General features: G+C 41.0%; 2 protein-coding genes across 3 annotated transcripts; one reads left to right on the top strand and one right to left on the bottom strand.

Moving 5' to 3' along the window:
- Positions 1–5,294: 5,294 nt before the first annotated feature.
- LOC116259516 (uncharacterized) lies at positions 5,295–6,014 on the top strand. Its single transcript, XM_031637380.1, has one exon. It carries the CDS (start codon positions 5,295–5,297, stop codon positions 6,012–6,014), a length of 720 nt encoding a protein of 239 aa, XP_031493240.1.
- Positions 6,015–6,391: 377 nt separating this feature from the next.
- On the bottom strand, positions 6,392–13,040 carry LOC116258775 (OBERON-like protein). Of its 2 annotated transcripts, XM_031636158.2 has the most exons (4): positions 12,760–13,040; positions 11,323–12,582; positions 7,329–7,969; positions 6,392–6,528 (listed from the first exon to the last, which is right to left on the bottom strand). In XM_031636158.2, exons 2-3 carry the CDS (start codon positions 12,491–12,493, stop codon positions 7,338–7,340), a joined length of 1,803 nt encoding a protein of 600 aa, XP_031492018.1. In that variant the 5' UTR covers positions 12,494–12,582; positions 12,760–13,040; the 3' UTR covers positions 6,392–6,528; positions 7,329–7,337. The 2 variants fall into 2 exon arrangements, with proteins under 2 accessions (XP_031492018.1, XP_031492017.1); XM_031636157.2 differs by lacking the exon at positions 6,392–6,528 and having other exon boundaries at positions 7,129–7,969.
- Positions 13,041–13,391: the final 351 nt, after the last annotated feature.

Consider the following 13,391-nt stretch of genomic DNA (forward strand, 5'->3'; position numbering starts at 1 on the left):
CCACCTTGCTCCATGTGGGAAGGAGAAACTATTCCCTTCCATGCAAAATTGTTTTAGTAGCTTTCTCCTTTACAATGTCATGTATAACATGATATCATAATGAAAATAAGCACACCTGGATTTTTTTGGCGTGTGAGCTCTCGCAGACAAAGATAAGTTTCCTTTTTATTTTTTCAACATATATATAATCAATGATAGATCAATAAAGAGATAGAAGTAAGTTTGGGAAGTGAAAAGAAACCAGCTGAGGTGTGTTAATGATAAGATTCAAAGACAACCGTTTCTAAAATGATTCAAGAAAAGAATCCCAACAAGATAAATCAAAATTAAATGATAAAAGAAGAGAAAATCTTCCTACAAAATTAGATTTAGTTTTTCATGCTTATTGTCAAATGGATGCCAAGGTTATGGGAATGTCACCTATTTAAGCTCTTTCTTTTCCATAATATAATCAAGGCTCATGATGACCTTCCATGGTGAAAAACCATGCATGTTTAATAAAATAAGCTTTTCATTATATTTTTTTGTTTACTTTGCTTCTTTTATATTTTTTCAATATAGCATCATAGCAGGATGCTTGATGAAAAAGATCTAAGTCCAAAGATGACTTGCAATGTGAGGGCTTGATCTTATTGAAGAAAAACTTCAAGAAGCAAATTTGGAGTGGCTGAATTACACCCAAAGGAATGAAATGATCGGCTTCTACAAAGTTCTGCAGCAAACTTGAATTTTCAGATCCATTGTCTAGTTCGAGGAAAGATGTTAACGATAAGGTTGAAAGACAAACACTTCTAAAGAGATGCAAGGAAAGAATCCTAGCAAGGTCAAACAAATTAAATGATAAATGAAAACAAAATCTTTCTACAAAATAAGATTTAGTTTTCCATAATTATTGTCAAATGGATGCTAAGGTTATGGGAATGTCACTTATTTAAGTTCTTTCTTTTGCATTGTATAAACAAGGTTCATGATGGCCTTCCATGGTGAAAATCCATGCATGTTTAATGAAAATAAGCTTTTCATTTCATTTTCTTAAAATAAGCTTTTCATTTCATTTTCTTACTTACTATGCTTCTTTTATACTTTTTCAACATGGTAATCCATGAAGCGTTGAAATCCATGAAGCGTTGAAATGTAAGTTGATAATTCTGCACGGATTGGCCAATATAGACAGGTTAGTCCATGATCTGAAAACAGGTCTGTAGTAGCTCTATCTAATAAGATGTATATTCTTATAGAGGATTTAAGACTTCGATTGCTGCTAATTAGGAAAGGTAAGTACACAAAGTAAGGTGGTAAAAGTGGAAGTTAGGAGAAAGAAATCCGACGGAGCAAATGTAAAGCTTCTGGCTACTAGCTGCAGGCGTTTCACCATAACAACAAATTAACAATAATAAATTAAATAAGAGTCACAGCTTCAATAAGCGTTGTTACCACTCAGGTGGCCTTATGGTTCTGCCGCAATACGGTGTCTTATGCATCTGCAAATTTTCGTTCTTCATTGGACTATGTTGATGAGGATGATGATAGCTCTTTGGTAGATTTCAGATCACTTTTGGATGCTAAACCAGGAGGGAGTTATGTTATTGGTTTAGCCAGACTGCCTTATTCGTGAACCTCAAGACATGCTATTCTCTGCAGGTTGACAGTACTCGAACAGAAATTGCACCGAGAGCACTTTATTTTTCCTTTCCTTTTTCCCTTTCAAAGGGTGGAAGAAGATGAGGCGGAGAGGGAGAAAGATAAGAAGAGGAAAGTGCTTCTGTCAAAGTGGCATGCCATGCTGATGCTGCCAGTAGTACAACAGGACGCTGTGAGGACAGAGGAAGAAGGGTAGGAAGGTAGGGGCAAGGGAAGGAGGGCAATGGCATGCACTGTGCAGCTAGTATTTGGCAGAGACCAGCTGGGCAGTGCGCAGAGGGGCAGGTAGCTAGACTCAACCCCTTTTAAGGGGCCGCCTTCTGTAAAAGACAAATTGCCAGCAAGGAGTGGCACCGCGACCAGGACTGCCCGTGGACGAAAGGAACGACCAACAAGGATGACTTGGGCGGTGCATGCAACCATGGCGACAAAAAAGAGACAGAACACAAAGAACAAGACCCCCCATGGAGCTTCCCGGCCATTATCGAAACTCGAGGACATTGAGGCCCAGTTATTGCTGATTGTTTTGGATATATAATCAGATGACATGGCTATATGCTCTGGTGCGTTTCACGGCGTGCTTGCTCCACGAGGAGAACTGGTCATGTTCAGACAAGAGTCCCAATAAATGTCCGCAGTTAGCAAACACGTGACTCATGAGGAGTACTTGACAATGGAACTTCTCCGGTTGTTCTCCATGTTTGGGCTGCGACTGGAAACTAGTGTCACGTGACTCCCTGTCCCACGAATATGCTGCTCTTCCGATGCAACCACATTTATTAGTTCACATTCATTGCCAAGTTCTGACATGGATTCATCAAGGTTAATTTTGTATTTGGGAATGATATTGGAATCCTCCGATGCGAAATCAAGGGACAGTCTTCTCACAAGTTCTTGGTGCTAGTTAACAATAACTTATTAGCATATAAATTTTCTTGAATAGCAATATACGATAGTGTGAGTATCCACAAGAGCCTATCGCTACAATGTAACTAATTATTTTGTATTTAGTTGATACAAAACAAAGTGAGCGTCAGTGATTTTTTTTTCTTTTTTATGCCTGTGTTTCATGTAATAGAGACAAAATATCAAGCTATTTTAATTCCCCACTTTTGGAAAGCGCGCTAAGAAAAGCGATGCCGCTTCATAGTTCTTTTTAGAAGATAAAACGTAGAAATTTCACTAATGTAATGGCTAAGTTGATTAAGGAAAGACGAAGTCCGTTATAAGTTAACCATTAAAAATTTTGCTCTTCTTTTTTTTATTTAAACAACAATAGAGGTACTTTCTCAGAATTTCTCAAGAAACTTTGAAGTAGGGGTGCTAACAGATCGGATTCAAATAAGATAAACGAAGAAGTCATATCTAAATCCTAAATCCAAATCCAGTTTGTGTTTTTCATATTTGAGTCCGAATCTGACGATTTTCAAAATGTAGGAGCATTGAATGTAAGATATTTTATTTACAACTAAATCTTCTTCAAATCTGAATCCGATTAAATATTTATGTATATCTGAATCCAAATTTGGTCAAAAATTATTTGTTAAATCAAATCAAATCTGATTTGTTAATCAAATATTAAATTATTTTTCATATCTGATTTTTTTAGAATGGTTCGTTGGGATGACCCATCATCGAGTTACTTTATGGATGAGCTAAGCTTCAATATTTCTATCAAGGCCATGTAAGGTGACTGAACAATGGCGTTCCAGATGGCAGTTGGGAAGATATATTATAGGGCAGTCAAGAAATGGGGATGAATTTGAAGGAAAGAAACATATGTCTGTGTCTCTCGTGAGTTCTTGGAAGCTACGGATCACAGATTTTTTGTGCCTGGTGGATTTGCAGTGATTGAGCTCGCTACGTTGAGAGACTTGAAGATTGGTTTTGCTCCTAAAAGCTGGTGACTTCTTCCCGTGACAAAATGTGGAAGGAACATCGAGTAGTCTGGTCGCTTTTGTTTGACTGTAGTGTTTACAGACTTAGTTTTCTGAATGATAATACCATAATAGGATTGAGGGCTTTGGTCACATTGATTGGACAAGCAATTGATAGGAGGTCAGTCGCTGGCTGTTGTGCAAGCTGAAACAGCTAAAGAAAACGATGGTACGTGCATTAGCTCTTGAGGTTTTGTCCCACTAGGCGACCAACGAAGTTTATCAATGTGTTTTTTACCTGACAAACACAAAAGCAGATAAAGTTACCATTTGACCTAGTTTTTTATTCGAAAAGAAAATTTTCATGGAATATATATATATATATATATATATATATAAGAAAATTAAATGGTGTCTTCGGGTTTTTAGAGCCACTTACCCATCAAATCATGCTGTCATGCTCATTGACGGTAAGAAAAAGAAAAAGAAAAAAAGCCGTCATCTAGTATTTCATACATATTGTTTTTGTTTTTCTCTCAATCATTTATCTTATTTATATAGATTGCATGACAGATAGAATCATGAATCACACACATATATATATATATATATATATATATAGTCCTACCGATGAGTGTTCTTCCATCAATCAAGCTCAGTCTCTCGATCTCTTCAGTAACAACTAATCTTTGGTCTCCACGCTACAAGTCCTCTGCCTTTTCTCAATTAGCAGTTGTTCTGGCCGTAGGCCATAGGTTTATTTCCCATTGGTGGTACATGGTCGTTGAATAGGGGACTGGTCAGGGAACGAATGGGAGTGGGAGGCAGGACCCTTCCAATGTACTGCAATGGATCTGTCTCCCTATACATATAAGAAGATTCAATTGTGCCACATGCTGCCACTAAAAAAAGTCACTATATTAATATTACCCTATTAGTAAATGTTTATGGTGTCGCGATGATTTATGGTGGTTTTACCAACGATTTTTTATCATTTTAACGATGAACCTCTAAATTTTAACTATGTGGTACCTAACAGCATTGACATACACACACTCATACACAACGCTTGCACCACGGTGAGGTTTACATGTTCCCCAACCATTAATGGTCAGGCTGTTCATAGGAGGTCCTGGTATAGGCATAAAGAACTGTAAGCAGACCAAATTTAAAAACCTCATGCCATTCTACCAACGCGAATTCAATCATGTCGATTGGATCCCAGTTCCCTACAAAGTACGGTACAATATGGATTCCAATTTGGATGTAAAGGCCCATAGAGGATTTGAATCCAATCACATCAATTTGGGTTCTCACATTGATTGTTCTACCATATAAGTTTAAAATCAATTTGGATTAATATGGCTCTGTTTAAGATTAATCTCGAATGTGGCAGGACGTCTGGTGGAACACGATCCATGGATATCCTTGGATTCAATGCAAGAAAATTGCAAAGTTCCCCGGAACTTTTGGTTCCTGGATTTCCAGGAAGAACCTTTGGAATGCAATCATGTAACAATCCAAGCAAAACCATAGAATTCGCCGCAGGAAACATGCCCTATCATCATGCATTCTCGCCGTCTTACCAACCTTCAAAAAATATGCATGAAATGCAACCGTAAACAGTTACATAAATCACACAAATTTTCTTTGCAGCAGAGCATCAAATACATGAAGGGTTAGGCCCTTTATTAATCTGGGTATCCACTCTCCCGCTATCCTCCACGGACTCCTTCGTTCAGTACTCGCAGGACTAGCGAACTTCATTTCTAGATGATGGCTGCCCTCAAGCTCATCGGTTTCCTTGTGCTCCTTTCCATCTTCACAGCAGCAGCTCAGCAGCCTCGTAGAAATGACAGCGATGTAGATTCGGCCGTCGGCAACATGAGAGAGAGGTCCTATTATGGGTTCATCATGCTCCTGCAAATGTTAAACTGGCAGACAGTGGCATCACGGAACGGCATTACCTTCTTGATTCCAGCTGACAAAGAGTTGGCAAGTGCCACCATTGCTCCAGAGCAGATACAAGATTTCATACTGAGCCATTCTATTCTTACCCCTCTCTATTTCAACAACATGCTACACTTTCCAACGGGTACACTCATTCCCACAGGACTACCTAATTTTCTGTTAGACATCACCAACAACGGACCATATGATTTCTACTTGAATAATGCAAAGATCGTAGCTCCGAATGTTTGTCAGAGTGCTAGGATAAAATGCCATGGCATTGATGCAGTAATCCAACACAATACTACAGCTGCTGAGCGCCCACTTCTGCCTGTTACTCAGGTGCCTAAGATCACCAGTCCAGTTCTCCAGCCTGGTGAGTCTTCACCGCTGCACGAAAGTGCACTTTTGCCTCTGCGTAATGAGAATTCTTTGAAACCAATGTTGAATGTACTCTCTCATACAAGCGCAGTTAGTGCAGGCACCACCATGGGCCACAATGCTCCCTTGCTTGTTATGTTGATTAGCTTTGGGTTGCTCATCTGAGAAACTTTTGAACTTGATTTGATCAAAAGAATGCTACCATCCATGTGAATGTAAGCAGATTTTGTGCAGGAATGTTTGAGAGAAAGCAGGAGTGTCTATAATTTCCCTAACTCCTCCTCCAGCTGCCGTCTCCTAGCCTTTCTTCAGTAAGAAAAAGGCTAGCTAGCCAGAGGTAAAGCATCAAACCAACTACTGGTGACATGAATATGAGGAAACTAATTCCCTTCCTAACAGTCCTTATAATGGCAGCTTGCGAGTTGTTGGGCGAGTTGTTGGGTGTGGGCGCGATTTTTCAATCCCCAAGATAGATAGGAGCTAATGCTGATTGCCCACATGCACCCCAAAGAAAAAAAACCCAAGATTGTACCGTCAATCTATGCATCTGCAAGTCCATATTATATACTTGGCTGACCTTGGCTTGATCAAAAGTAATCCTTTGTGAAGTGCAGCCTGACATACCTGAACCCCGCCATCCATTTGACAATGAGATTATGATCCGATTTCTGAAACCGACCTGGATATGGATATACAAAAAATTAACTGACATGTTACGTTAAAGGTGGCCTCTTACCCAATGTGATAGTATTGTAAAACCAAATCCAAATAAAATCTGATTAAAAGTTGCTTGCCAAATCTCTTAGTCCATCCATGTTTTCTTTTTGTGAATAAAAAACTGCTCTCATATCCAACTGATTTCATGTTTGTTTGGTTGGATGTCAAATGGTGTACCAGTATCCTGATGCTCACTCCTAGCGAAGATTGGCGCTATCACAACATCGAAGTTACCATTTATGATCTAACAATAAACTAATATAACTGCAAGCCCGCTCCAACAACGTCAAACCTAAGAAATCACATAAGTTCAACAAGCCACAGGGAAGAAACAGTTATAACGCAATACCGTATTCAAAGCAGGCTCCTTTAAGCTAAGAAGCCTGCGAGAGGAACATATGTGTTCAGGTATTTTGAGCGAGCTCCTTTAAATAATGATATGCTTACATTCTGAGATGTTAGCTACTGCTGAACAAAATAAAACTACAGCAAAACCATTAGATGTAAATAATGTGAACTAGCGATATGGAAAAACCTAGACGGTGGGAGGATTATACAGCAGTTAACCACTGAAGTATAAGACATTTTGCAAATTCTTAAAGACAGAGAAACAAGCTCGTAGCTAGACCAAAAGTCATAGCTACACCATAAGTGCATAACAGTATCGAACAGGAGTTATCAGCTTAAGGAGAAATCAACCTTTCATTAACATTCCTAAGAGAGCCAGTTTCTTTGCTTAAAATACTAGTACATTCTACTTACCAATACTATTCAACGGACTGAGCGAAGAGGTTGATGATCTGCTGAGACAGCACTTTGCCCCTCCCCCTTGCTTGGGGACACATTGTATACTGTCTTAAGCAGATCCTGTATCTTACAAAGCATGAGCATCTGAGAAGGGTCACTGCTGCCAGATGATAGTCTTGAGGATTCCTGAAGTCTGATCTTCTCAAATAGGCAACGTTTCTCTGCCTCTGCCTCATTCAGTCGCTGCTTCAGATAACTGCTGGCATAATCTTCCTCTGCCTTCTCAGATTTTGCCAACATAATCTGCTGTAGCCGCTCAGCTTCATGCCTAGCCTCAGTAGCCTTTATTTGAAACATGTCAGCCTCCGCTTGCTTTAGCCTGATTATGGTCTCAAGCTCATCTATTTGTTGCTTCTTCCGCTGTCTCTCCATCTGCAAATCAGCCATTTCCCTGCTTTTGTCTTCTAGTTCCCTGTCACATGCTTCTAGTGCCATTCGGGCTTTTTTGTATGCCCGTTCTTTCTCTTCTGCAACCATTTCCATTTTCTTGACTGCCTCCTGCACTACTTCTGCTATTCGATTACAAGCTTCCTGTGGTGCCATCAAGCGCCCAGAGTCTTCTGCATCAGGATTCTTTGTCCCCTCTGTCTCCAACTCTGGGGAAATAAAAAATGGTGTTAAGGTGCCTTACTGACAAGCAAATATTCTTGAATTGCGTATCAATTAAAACTTTTCAGGTCTACCCTATAAATAATAATCTCCAACAAAATGGCAACGAATGCTATACACAGCAAAAGGCTCAAAATGATGGCGTAACATGAATAACAAGGACAAATTCCAAAGTAATCGGACAAGTGTACAAGGTGGACAAATAATTCTGAACATAGCAGCATGTCATCGTTTGCTGAAGGGTGCTGAGGACATAAGAACGCATCACCTAGCTCCACATTGGCTTTGTGCATATGTGGCATGTCATGGTATTTCTATATGAGTGCATCAGCACAAATGGAGTGTGTATATTCGTGTGTGAGTGAGTGCGTATCCATAATGATTAACAGACCAGCATTGCACTAGCATTAAACCTGCCAGTTATTGGTTTCATAATCATTAACCAAAATTCAACAAATGTGGTTAGTTACAAATGCTTTTTGACTGGCATTCAACCCTGACATATGATTATCGTGATCTAATGTAAAAGCATACTTACATTGTGTGTCGATCATGTAATATTTCTGCATACATATCAATTAAAAAGCCAAATGTGTTAAAGTGACATGTTATGAAATAGAAATATTATATGAGATAAGGTAAAACAAAAAAAAAGGGGCATAAGATATCTAGTCCCACCCAATAGGCCCATTAATTAAATATTCATGAGATTAATGAAAACTTGTTAGTACAAGACAACATCAATCTGTTTCTGTTTAGAATATTTAGATACAGCATCTGCTGTTATATGTTTGTGGGTAACATGCCATGTGAAGGTTACAGGTTTACTAATAGATCTGGAGAAAAAAGAGGCATTTAGAAAACCAACTGCAGTAATTAACATCCTCTATATACCAATATTTAAAAGATAAAATGAAACATAAAAACTGCCAAAAAAAAAAGCAAGTGAACACTTTTCACGTTCAAAATGCTGGACGGAAAGCATTACAGCACATACAAAAGCCTGTTTGTGTAATCCAATATAAAGTAATAGGCATAAAATGAGACCCGTCTCATTGCAAGCCCAGGGCAAATGTCACCCACATAACCTCAACTCTGGTAAACGCACAAGAGAATCCTCAGCTGTACTAAAATAGGACACACAGTGACAACCGTGTATGATCTTCCATTTGCAGGTGCACCCTTAGAAGTTCGACTTTATATGTTCAACTGTTCCTAAGGATGTGAACAGGTGAGATGTAAGATAGACAAATAAGTTGGTATCCTGGAACTGGTACAGCAAAAAAATAATAGTCCCCCATGCTAGACTAAATCCAACCACATCCCTAGTCTGATGCACATCCAACTTTCCTTTGTTTATTTTTTCTTTTTTTCCATCTACATCCTCCCAAAACACTGTCTACATCTTTGAAACCCCACTACCTTTCTTTCCCATGACAGAAAAGGGAAAGAGAACTTGCACAGCTCCAAGTAATGCTGACTTTCTCATCCTCAATCCATCTTTTCTGTCGGTTATCAGACCTTGTGTCCATCCTATTGTCAGCCACTATCCATGAATACAGCAGACGAGATATAGAAAGCATAACAAATCCAAAATGAGTGACAACAATCATTTCCGTATCATCCACATTTGTATTTCTGCTCTCGCCCTATTCCCCGAATCCGAGTTTTGCCGCACTTTTCTTCTTTCTACTCAGCGAATGTTCATCTGCAATGAACTCATCAGAAAAGTGCCCACAAAGCACTCGCAAAGCGTAGGGGTCATGTACAACAACCCTAACCGCACAAACCAGTTCCGGCCTGCTCCTTTCCAACAATCTCCAAGTAACTGTAGGTGCACCCAACAAGATATAAGGAGACACAATAAGCAAGAAGAATGAGGTGCACCCTTGTATCATGTTACTTACATTTTCTATGAGATCTATCAATGTTTACCTGGCCTCCACAAGTGGTCAAGGTATATGAGCCACAAACTAGAACCACCAGGCATACTAGGTCACAATTCAAATTATCATTTCCCAGTTACTTTCAGGAAGAAGCTGATCCATAACTTGAACAAACAATCCTGGAAACTCGGGACATATCTATTCCCTCTCTGTGGGATATCAACTAGAACAAGAGTCATGTTATTTGAAGCCCAACCCACTATTTATTTATAGCCCCAACACTAAAAGTCCACAACACAATGCCTATCAGATGGTTGTCATAGCCCTTTCCCAAAACGTATCTTGTACATAGTTTCAAACATGCAGTTTAACAAGACCGCAGCACGTGGCCCAAGATGAAAGTTAAACATGCTGCAGAACAAACCCTATCTCCAGTACCCAGTTGTACGAATCATAGAACAGGATGCAGACCTGCTCCTACTGCTACCTCATTTTAAACTTATCAGAACCAAACATGTCAACCACTTGTAGATGAACTGTTAAATGCGACTAAAATCCACTAGACATCTTTCACCAAGATTTTCTGCCTTATTTCAATCTAAAACCAACAAAGACAACCTCAAATGCCTGTACTCAATATTATTACTGACAAGCATTTCAACTGGACAAAGGAATAGTATAACAAATGTCAACAGAATAGGAAAAACAACCAAGAAACTGAAAGATATATACAGTTAACACAGAAACACATACAAGCTTCTCCATACATGCAAAAAAAGCCGCATGCTAATCCCCATCATGATCAATTTACATTCATGAATTCAAATTGCATTGTCACTTTCACTTCACATCATGCAACCGTCAATCCATTTTACACCAACACCTGTTGCAAATGATTGGACTAGCTCAAAAACCATTTGTTAGTGAATCCATGTATTGCCCCAAACCAAGTAATTAATCCTTCTTGAATGCAGCATACAAATCCCTGTCACCTTACACATGTGAAAGTGCAATGGTGCATTTTTTTCACATGCAAGGATACCGCATTGTTGGGAGCTTTTGTCTTCAAAATGGGGATTCACCTATTCACCCACGATTCACCAGTCCATGTAACACGATGAGTGCTAATGCCATATGAGCGAGGGTCTCAACAAACAGAGCACATCGGTCCATTTTTTTTGCCCAGCTAATAAAAATTTACTGTAATTGGCGAATAGTCCTAAACTCTTAGCCTACGTGGAAAACCACAATTTCTTATGAAGGTATGTACCCACGAATCAACTTGACAACATTAAGGAATGGTGTTCCTCTTATGACTATTACTTTTAGTTTGCATTTAACAGGTTCTGATATTCATAATACCAGTAATCTAATACAGACAATGAACGGATCCCACATGGGCTTTAGAGAGAAAACCATCAAAACAAAATCTTCTAGACAAACTGAAGCATTACCATCGAAAAAGAGAAACAGCATTTTGCACACACTAGACTCCGCAGCTCCATTCTTCAGCTTGTCAACAAGATCCTCACACTTCCAGAAGAGCTTCCGTCCCTTCGGGTCTTCACTCCCCCTGAAGATGCGGATCACAGCATCAAGTTCCCTGAGCAGTGTTTCTCGATCCCACCGTGGTGCACAGTGCTGGAACACATCTTTCACCCACCCAAGCAACTCAGACGTCCTGTTACAAGCTTGGCACTTGAACAACATCTCCGAGGTCCCCAGCCCACCCTTTCGGCCTGTGCCCATGCTGATCTGCCCCACCCTGATGGCACAATCAGTATGTGTCCAATGGGAGCATGAATCGCAGCCAATCCAGCGGCAAGTGTTCACATCGAAATCGAACTTGCTGCAGATAATGCACATACACAAATTGCAGAAGCCCTTCCTTGTGGAGCAGATATCACAGGTGCAGTCATCACCAGGAAGCGTGTTCTGGCAGGCAATATTGCGACATCGCTTGTAGGCGAAAATCTCAATCAGGAAGGACTGCGGAATGCTAACGCTGGGGTGAAGGAACGCTTGAATTCCAGTATTGATAGAGACCAAGATCTCCAATTGAGTCCTGTGTGCCCGAACCAGTGATTTAGGCGTGAGATCCAGCCTCCCTTGGACGGACTTCTGCAGGAGGAGGAACTTCTCCCGGTGCTGCGGCCCGCCAGAGCACTCGAGGATCGAACGGAGTTCGCCCTTGAGCTCCTCCAGGAGCTGCTCAGGCATCTCCTGCATTATTTCCGCCACCACCTCCACCGGCTCTCGAGCGATGTCTCTCAGTGAAAGCCTGTCCGAGCAAGCCAACCGCCTAATGACACCCTGGTCCGTGGCACCGTGGCCGGTCCCGTCTTCTCCGCCGTCCTCCTTCTTCGGTGCTCGCTTCGCAACAGTCGAAAGCTCCGCGCCACCGACTGCGACGGCATCCTCCCGGCTGTGATGCGCAGACAAGGTCTCCCTTGAGCTCGCGCTCTCCGTCGGAGAGTCCTGGCCGGGGTCAGAGTTGGAAGCGGGCTCCGACCGAGAGGCTGAGACAGCATCGGCGGAGAAGAGGGAAAGCGAGGTGTGAAGTACACCCGACCGACGCACGGCTGGTAACTGAGACTGGAAATTCGCACCGGAAGACGTTCCCATGGCCGGAAGAAATCCCCTTGTTCACCTCCCTTCTCATCCAAGTATCCCTCCACAAATAAGAGAAAACCTACCACTGGAAACGAGACGAGCTGCAAGAAAAAAATGTCGTACATAAGGAAAGGAGAGAGAAGAAAGAAGAGAAACATCATCACAAAAGAGAGATCCGCAACATCCCAACTTTTGAACCATTGCCTCCAAAAACCAAGAAAGAACCTTGACTAGAAAGTCGAAGCCCTAACCCCGAAGAAGAAGATTTTCCCACTTACCACAGAGGATCAAGCTGCCTGCGTCACAGGTAGACAATCACAAGGACAAATTTAGGGTCACCAGGAAGAAGAATGTCACAAACGGGCCGACCGCCACTTCTCACTGGTTTCATCCCTTATGACGATGGCTATGATGAGAGAGAGAGAGAGAGAGAGAGAGAGAGAGAGAGAGAGAGAGAGAGAGAGAGAGAGAGGCTTCTGCTGTTTCCGCCCACCTTCGTTGAAGAGTCGTCTGCAGCTCGACTTCCTTCGCTGTGGGGTGGGTGAGAGAGAGAGAGAGAGAGGGAGGTTGACTGAAGGTGACCGGTTAATAGGGCTCTCGTACTGTCCCTTGGGCCTTGCAATTACCGACAATAGTCTCTTTTTTTTTGTGTGAAAATAATACCACTTCTCCTTCTCCTTGCCACCGACACTGGTCATACTTCAATATAATTTGTTAGGGAAATTCAAAATCGCCAAGATGATACATGTATTCCTTTTCTTACTCCAATTCTCTCGAACGGTCGGACGGTTGCCTCATTCCTCTTTTTTAACTTTTTTTTTTCACGTTTTGATTTTTTTTTCTTCCTTATCAACTTAAGGGGAGAAGTAGGAATTTTTTTATTAGGGGTAAGAATTTTTCGTTAATCGAA

The sequence above is a fragment of the Nymphaea colorata genome, chromosome 8, assembly GCF_008831285.2.
Source record: "Nymphaea colorata isolate Beijing-Zhang1983 chromosome 8, ASM883128v2, whole genome shotgun sequence".
NCBI lineage: Eukaryota > Viridiplantae > Streptophyta > Magnoliopsida > Nymphaeales > Nymphaeaceae > Nymphaea > Nymphaea colorata.

Bases quoted from the DNA above. Each gene is read 5' to 3' on its own strand.
- LOC116259516 (XM_031637380.1), top strand. From the start codon at position 5,295: ATGGCTGCCCTCAAGCTCATCGGTTTCCTTGTGCTCCTTTCCATCTTC.
- LOC116258775 (XM_031636158.2), bottom strand. From the start codon at position 12,493: ATGGGAACGTCTTCCGGTGCGAATTTCCAGTCTCAGTTACCAGCCGTG. The intron at 7,970-11,322 runs GTAATGCTTCAG...TTATTTCCCCAG, and splicing joins GCTGTTTCTCTTTTTCGATG to AGTTGGAGACAGAGGGGACA.